Genomic DNA, 8,596 nt, shown 5'->3' on the forward strand with positions numbered 1-8,596 from the left:
ATGTCATTAAATATCTTAAACAGCAAAATTTGTAGTATGTGATATCATGTTTGTGAAGCAGCTTTTAAGGGGGGGCGGGTTTGTGATTATCACTTTCAATCACAAATTGGCCACAGGTACGACAAGTACAATTCAGAGGGTGAGTTAATGTTGAAAGTTGAAACACTCGAGTGGCATTTTGAAATGGGCAAGTAGCATAAAACATCTCTCTGCTGTTCACTATACACATGCGCATGCAAACGTGTGGACTGTGACGGAATAAAGACACCGTCCACAGAGAGAGAGAGAGAGAGAAAATCTATTTGACTTCCCTCACAAAGTCAAAATGATACTATTTGCTACTCTTGAAACATGAAAATGATACAATTTAAAGATACAATCCACCCTTCATCAAATTTCTGGGGGGGTCGTCTCAGTTCCTTCACTGACCTCATTAACCTATCTACAATCTACAAGTCCCTACAAACTTTTTGTGGGATTGACCCTCCTTCTCTTCCATTCCACCAAACGCCGTAGAAACTGCTCAACTTCCGATGGATCTTGCAAAGTGTAGGAAGCCTCTGTTTCTCTTGGGACTTTAGAAACTAAAATCCCAATCCCCTGACCTCTGCTGCGTAAGACCTGAAAGTGACAATCTATAATGTTAGAACGAATTAAACCAGCAAGAATATGTGTGAAGTACATGCAATAGAGTCATCGGTATTTATTACCTTAAAAGCATCCTCGTCAGTTCGGTCATCACCAATATAAATCGGGAACACGTCTTTAGAATTCGCATATCCTAAAAATGAGTTAAATGATGACGGTTAGGGTTGACATAGCTCATTACAGAAAGCCCGTCAGTTCCTGACTTCCTGTGTTAAATTGCTTTGCGAACACTCACCTAGTGACCGCAACAAAAACTCAAGAGCTTTGCCCTTGTCCCACTTGATGTTTGGACGGATCTCCAGAACTTTTCTTCCTTGGGTAAGTCTAAGTTTTGGATAATTGTTGAGCACTGATCTTACTTGCTCTGCCAATGCAACCCAACTCTGAAAAACAGAGATGTTAGTGGTTTGGTAGAGTAACATTAAGCATGGACGAGTCAGCAATTTAATAGTTTTGTTGACCGGTACCTTCTCTTCCACACAACGGAAGTGCACGGACAAGCAAAACTTGTTATTCTCCACCATAGCCCCCGGAACAGACTTTGTTTTTTCTACCAAGATTTTAAACACCTGGAAAAATAAAAATGACAAGGGCAAGGTTAATGTTTAATTTTGCATTGCTTGCCAGTTCGGAGGGATGGAGGGTTTTTGAGGTAGAAAGAGGCAAACCTCGTCGATCATGGGCAAGAACTGGCTCGCAGGTTGGAAGAGGACTGCTCGTTTGCCCTGAAACAAACGTAAGAAAATCAGAAACTAAGCACACAGAACAGAAACATGGCGTTTATCAGGGCTGGTTGCAGAAGCTCTCTTACTTTCTCAGAGTTTCGCGTCTTCGTTGGCCCCTTGATGTCCATGCCATGGCTGCCTGCATAGTACAGTTCTGCTAGTCTTACAAAGTTATACACCTGCGACCAAAAAAAAAGAAAAAAGAAACATTTAATTATTAGGGGGAAAATGCTATATATGCCACGATAACCATTACTCTGTTGTTACGCGTTTTTTGGCTGTCAAGAAAAATGCACCTTGTCTATGCACCTCCCAGTCACGATGGCTGTGGGAAAATGTCTGGCAATGTCCTTCACCGTTTCTCTCATCTGATTCAAAGCAAGAACGTCAAGTTACTTAGTTAAGAATACGTTCGATCAGTACGAGTTTTGCAGAGCTGGTAAGACCAAGAAGAAAACCTTTTCGGTCATGAATGCTTTCTCGGGGTCTGCAACAATCGGGGAGAGAGTTCCATCGTAGTCAAGAAAGGTTATGATCTTCTTTCCTCTTGACTTATATATTATCTGATCAAACACGTTGAGCGCTGAAGGATGATGAAGCTGCATATTGAAACAGTTCAGAAACAGGGTAGAATAAAAGCCGAACGAAAGGTGAAGCAAAGGGTCATATGCTTACAATCCCAGAACTTATGTCTGAGTTTTCACAAGCATGGACGGTGGATTTGACTCTGGGCGGAGAAGAAGCTCTCATTGAATCGACCCAGGAGGTGACCTTAGCTCCTCCTTTGCCTTCTCCGTCCTTGAGCCTTTTCATGAGCTTTTTCTGGGATGTCCCCAGAAACTGACGAAGCACAGCCATGGATTCGGGGACCCCTGCTCCGGGCAACATAGGTGAATTCGAAATCGACATCAACACCGCAATAACGGTATTCATTTGTGATTTCAAATCAGGGGCCATCACATTCTGGTTGGTCATCAGCTTTTGATATGAACCACGCAGAGCTCACGCAGGTTATAGAATTATAGGAGCGAGGAAGGGCGGGAGAAATAGGGAAAGAGGAGAAGAGAGATGGGTATGGAAGTGTGGAGGGGTGTGGCTGCTTTATAGGAAGAAATCAGCTCACAGGCAAGCAGGGGAGGGGTGTACTTTCTGAGGGAATATCACTTATTTTCTGAGAGTATTTGTACTTTTTGAGTTTTGAGCAACCTTATGCTCAACATAAAAGTGGAGGGACCACTATGAGGCTTCTTAAATTTCTTGTTCATCTCTCCCCTGGGCACAAGTGTATATGTGCTCAATTATGGGGTGCCTTTTTTTCTGTAAAATTATAGGACTCCATTTTTTTAACGTAAAAAACTACTTAAAGTAATTTCAATGGATTAAAAAATTTCTTAATTCTAATAAATATAATATTATCTCTTTAAAATATTTTTATGCAATATTATATTATCTATTAATTTATAAGCTAAATAAATTAATTTAAAAAAATGATGAATTTGATAAATAAAATAGATTAACAGCTTACATCTACAGTTAAAATTAACTTTTAACTAGGTAATAACGTTTGCAGGATATTTCGATATCCTATGCTTCCATTTGCTCTGTCCTTTCAACTCATACAGGCTACAGCAGTATTTTACCCTCCGTAGAAAGAGAATCATAAAAATAAAATTTACTTGCATTAATCTGCTCTCCCGCTTCCTTAGCTTAGAATTGTTGAATTTTTTTCAGTGATATATACTTAATGCATTCGGTAAAGTTAAAATTACCAACCAGCGCATCATTTGCTTGCTCTGGCTCTCTTTAATTAGGAGGGATTATTTAATTAGAGGCTGAAACGACATCATAAAAATGATCACTCACAACATTAATGCTATCAGTTGGTTCATAAAGATAGCTGAACAAGTTAATAACTAATATATTTATATGTTTTTATGTGGCATGATCAGATTCAATTAATCAAAATTAATTAATAATTAATTACACTCAACTTTAATAAAAACGACATAAAGGATTTAATAATTGGAATGCTCTGCCCACATTTTATCACAATAAAGATATTGAACAGCAGCTTTCCTCAAACATTTGGCTCACCTGAAAAGGACAATACCATAACAACCATGCTGAACTCGTATAACGAAGGTTAACTACGTTATTCGTGTTCCTGTTTGCCTTTAAAGTGAAAATTCTAACCTTGATCTGGTTCAAACCTCCAACTAACTAAAGATCAAAGGAAGTAATAAAAAAAGCATGCTCGTTGATCAATATGTGTGTGCGAGAATATAAAATTCTGACCGGAGAAGGGTGCTTTGATTATATATATAAATGTGTGTGGTAATAATTTAGAAATGAGAATATAGACCTTAGAGGCTAAGAAACGAGTCCAATTAAGCATAAGGGATGAATATATGAAGGACACAAACCGCCCCTTGTATAGTTTTTAAGAAACAAGCAGCTCCAAACCTAACTTGTATTCTGAATTTGGCCGATGCCTTCAAAACCAGCGGCATTCCTTCTTCCCTTTTTATTCCCTTCTTCTCTCTCTCTCTCTCTCTCCCCCTCCAAGTTTTCATGTGCTCGTGCTTGTTACTTCTATTACCTTCTAAAGTTAATTAACTCATAGATTCCTCCTCCCCCTCCTCCTCCTCCTCCCACTTTATTAGTTCCACTGCTGAATAACATTATATTCATTCCCAATTATTGTATCCCATCTTTCTTTTCGTTTGACAGTATCAGATCTTACCGGTTTTCCTTATTCAAGGCACGTATTCATAGTATTCACGTTACGCGTGTAAAGGAATGTATACTTATATATGTATCAAATGTGTTTTGTATTTGCATGCGCATATACCATATTCTGATACAGAGAATATAGCCAATTAAGTTGCCTGATACAGTTCAATTAAATATTAAACGCGTATATACGCTGCCAAACTTCAGCATGCGAACATATGAATGCCTTACACACCAACCTCTAGTTGCTGTCATGATCATTTCTCTGCAGGCATATATTTTTTTAACAGAAAATTCGAATAAAAGAAATGGGAAAGTCTAAAAGTCGTGTGGGGCTGAGGAATACACCTATAAACGTTGAGAAAAATCGCTTGCTTGGTTTGAAATTGTGTAGCTTCCTTCTGCGGAAGGGTGAATCCGAGAGGTATTGCTTGATTCCCCCACTACTTACTTTTCATCATCAGGTCCAGGCATGCAGTGTTTCAAACGGTGACGCTTTATCCGCGACGTACGTAGATCCATTCATTTTAATTATTGATTCTTTCATATATATAACCCATGGGTATCAAATTGCATCTAGAGATTGATAAATGGAAGTCGCAACATGTGCTTGAAAATTCCCACATCTCCCGTCTTAAATGTAAAAGTTAGTTAATAAATTAATTATTTATAACAAATATGTGTTGAATTTTCTAACTCATTCTCATTAACTACTCCTTGTTAGGAACATCCTACATTCAATATGGATATTTGTATAAGAATTGTAAATTTACGAGGCAAAATAAATTGAAGTTTTATATTTAAAATTAAAAATATCTTTTTAATTAGTTTCTATTTTAAAGACGTGATGTAATATTAAATAAACTAACATTAAAAATGGTATTAAAAAAATTGCACGGTAACAATGCTGTTATTACGGTGAAAAGTTTTAAACCAAAAGGGGGGGGGGGGGACTCATAAAAGAACCACCAGCAACTGGAACCTAACGTTTCCTAACTCTGACTCGGTTTGTCAAAAGAAAAGTCTCACGAATAAAGTGCGAAGGGAATAAGTTAACCGACCCTTGTCTTTTTATCCCTCGTTTTTTTTCTTCAGATTTTCAACATCCAGCCATTGTGATTCTCTTGCTTAATCAGAACCTTAAAACTAAATAAGGCTTCATATTCTTTTTTGCCACCCAGCTCTAATAATAATAACAACAATGATTCGGCACGTGTTTAATTGATCCTCTAAAACCACTCCCTCTGGCTAGTCTTTATCATAAGGCATTTCCACACTTCATTAAAATCAAAAAGAGGATTAAATATCCTTGAAAATGGAAGAAATTTGCAAATTTATGCTTTATTTAAAATCATGAATTACCTCCTAAGAGGGAGGGAAAAAATAAAAGAAAAATTGCATCAAATTTCAAATAGGAGTACTATTAAGAAAAATGTAATTTGTTAGCAGCGCTGCACCTGATGAATTATAATAAGAACCACTCATTTTCCCCCCTAAAAAGTGCCTAATAATAAGAACGCAGTGCGTATATCTTTTCAAGCTTCCACAGACATACATGTTATACACACACACGCGCGGCCCCTTTTGAGCACATTCAAAAAGGTTCCATATATATTTCCCACAAACAAAATTCACTCTCCATTATTGACACCAAAACCAGAGTCCTCAAAGCTAACTCATTGGCGTGAAGTTTCGGTAGCTTTGGGTTTCCATTTCCAAGCAGTTAATTAGCAAGTTGGGGAAAAAATATTCAATTTTTTAAGCAGTTAATTGGCAAGTTGATAGAGGATAAGATGCACCCAGAAAATTAAAAAGATACAGGGGCTTGATATGTGCCCGCGGTGGATACACACACATCTGACCAAGGGTGGTTTTGGGGGCGGAATTGAAGAGAGCATAACGAGCTTGAAAAATACTCCGGTTCTCAATATAAAATTCAATTTATTAATTTAATAAGATAAAAAGTTATTAAATACTTAATACTATATATATAGCATATATTACATGATCTTTCTGCAATACTTTTGTGTTTTATTAATTAGATTATACATTAACTTATAAGTGAGACAAATTAGTTTTAAAAAAATAATAAATATGAATAATTTAAAATAAAATAATTTAGTAACTTTTTTAACCTACCTAAAGTAATTAACTGAGTCTTATATTAAAAATGAGATGCAATAAAAAAAAAGAGAAGACTTTGTGTTATGTGGACTAAACTGCCATAACTGCTTTGTGATAATTAAGGGAGGAGGGCGAAGCGTGGGCAGTATTTGGAACCAAATATTTGTCGCTGTTGTTAACGAATCAGGAGAAAGTCAAATAATCTGACTAAGCAAGCTTCCGCCCCACAAAAAAATACTACTATGATCTATTATTAGCAGCGCCATAATCAAGAAACGACAACTGGTAAAAAAAAAGAAGAAGAAACGACAAGAGCGTTTAATTAACATATAACAGCTAGCTTTGGCTTTGCCGTGGTTTCCCCCCCGGCTGGCTCACCAGTCTCCCTCCCCTTCTCCTGTCCAAAATTTCCCAGCTGTCCTTGTCCCTCGTTATTGCGCTTGAGGGAGCCCCCATCATAGTGACATTGATTGACGGGTTGCTGTGGGGCCCCAAAAGTGGATGCTGCCACGTGGATCATCGTGGCCTGCTTGCAATTGGGCCACTTCCGGTTCGGGGATTCGATTGGGTGGCCAAGTTGGACTTAATTTTTCGCATTATGAGGCACGGTTACAGAGAGATTCTGAAGAAAGGAGGAGGTGCCCGGGTGGTGGCTCTGCATCGAAGAATCATACTTCTCCCCATTATTCGCTCTTCGTTTACCACGGATGTCGTCCCTCAGCCTACGCCACCAACATCATATGCCCAATGCCCACTCATTCGCAGCACCTTCACTTAAAATATTACCCCTTCCCTTCCTACTCCAATTCTACTCCTTCATCCAATATTATCGGATCAATTTCCTGCATTATTGTTGTTAGATTTAATTTACCTGGGAGTAAATCTCCTTACATGATTATCTCCATCCCCAGGATACCTAATAAGATTCTGCTGAATTTTTCATTATAAAATCTCTGTAATTACCTTGCATATCTAGAGAGAGAACAGTTGGATGTCAAATTTAATACTATCTTCATTTTTAATTATAAGACTTCGTTTGTAAACTACAAACAAGATCTTATAATTAGAATCGGAGGTGGTGGTGGTGGTAGTACTAGCACCCTTTTATCCTTTCCCTTTCTTTTTTTTGGCGTGTAACATCAAGGAGAGGTTAAAATTCCAGACACTAACCGTAGCACGCCCGGCGGCTTGCAGCTCTTGCACTCTTATTTCATCCCTAGTTTTTTTTGAAACAAAATAATGGTTGAATCTACTTTGCCACTCTGGTCCCATTTCAAGGTATAGAGAGAAAAAATGTTTAATCCTAATTGTAGGGCATGCCATTCATTCTTTCATCATAGTTTTCCTTTTCACCTGTCATTAAATGATGGTGTATGCTATTTCATTTTATTTTGTCTTACGTCCAAACAACCCAACTTATCCTCTTAGGTTCTTTTTCTTCCGGCCCATGGGAATCCTGGATTAATTAATACTGTTGTTGACATGAAATGAAAACTTTTAAGGCTACCCACTTGCCCAACTTGTTGAGTGTCTTCTTTCTCCTCTCGTTTAATTTAGCACTTTTTTTTTTTTTTTCATTTTCAGACCTCACGCGTTCAGCATTATCATACACAGGGCACAAAAATTATAAAAAGTATTTAATCTCGTACCAAGCAGAGAAGACTTACCTGCGACCCCACTGTCTGTGCGAGATTAAGATACTCCTCTAGATCTTAATATAGGACCCAATTGTTGAGTTAGTTTTGGTCCTAAATATAAAACACATTTCTCATATTTATCAATTTTCTCTAAATTACCCCTATGGATACTCCCTTAACCATAATCAAGTAGAAGATGAATAAGGGGTATTAAGAAAGATGAGTATGGTATTTTAGGAAAAACATATCATATTTCTTATAATTAACTAACTTACCTAACTTTTTTAATATAATCAAATTAGTTAAATGGGTCTTATATTAAGGACCGGAGGAGTATTATAGTTTTGTGAGCCACTACGATTAAAATGCAAGGACAGAAATATGAATGTGCCCAATGCACTTGTCATATTTTTCTTTGATAGAAGAGTCACATACTAGATATCATATACTTTTATGAAAGAAGATATACGGAGCGAATAACAATATGTTTATGAATTGTGTGGGATCGAATGCCCTTGAATTCAAAAGGTAGCCCGCATTGCTTGATTTCCTTGCACGTATATTTGGAAAGAATATTAATAAGCTAGCCGAAAAAAGAAAGGAAAAAAAAAAGGAGAGGAAGAAAGGGAAGAGATCTCGGAAAGATATTTGCTATATGCAGATTAAATTGGTTAAGAGAAGCATGATGAGGCTGTCCACTCCAAGAAGATCAGTGGCGCACTAAGTGCC

At 37.4% G+C, this 8,596-nt stretch overlaps 1 protein-coding gene across 2 annotated transcripts; it reads right to left on the minus strand.

Moving 5' to 3' along the window:
- Positions 1-405: 405 nt before the first annotated feature.
- LOC114715814 (probable trehalose-phosphate phosphatase C) lies at positions 406-2,452 on the minus strand. Of its 2 annotated transcripts, none has more exons than XM_028900717.1 (9): positions 2,049-2,452; positions 1,832-1,972; positions 1,670-1,741; positions 1,460-1,552; positions 1,317-1,373; positions 1,116-1,217; positions 884-1,031; positions 711-781; positions 406-621 (listed from the first exon to the last, which is right to left on the minus strand). In XM_028900717.1, the coding sequence occupies exons 1-9, from the start codon at positions 2,346-2,348 to the stop codon at positions 460-462; spliced, it is 1,146 nt and encodes a 381-aa protein (XP_028756550.1). In that variant the 5' UTR covers positions 2,349-2,452; the 3' UTR covers positions 406-459. The 2 variants fall into 2 exon arrangements, with proteins under 2 accessions (XP_028756550.1, XP_028756541.1); XM_028900708.1 differs by having other exon boundaries at positions 708-781.
- Between the last annotated feature and the right edge of the window lie 6,144 nt (positions 2,453-8,596).

Source organism: Neltuma alba, unplaced genomic scaffold (genome assembly GCF_004799145.2).
Source record: "Neltuma alba isolate B1F8T4 unplaced genomic scaffold, ASM479914v2 tig00002038_pilon, whole genome shotgun sequence".
Lineage (NCBI taxonomy): Eukaryota > Viridiplantae > Streptophyta > Magnoliopsida > Fabales > Fabaceae > Neltuma > Neltuma alba.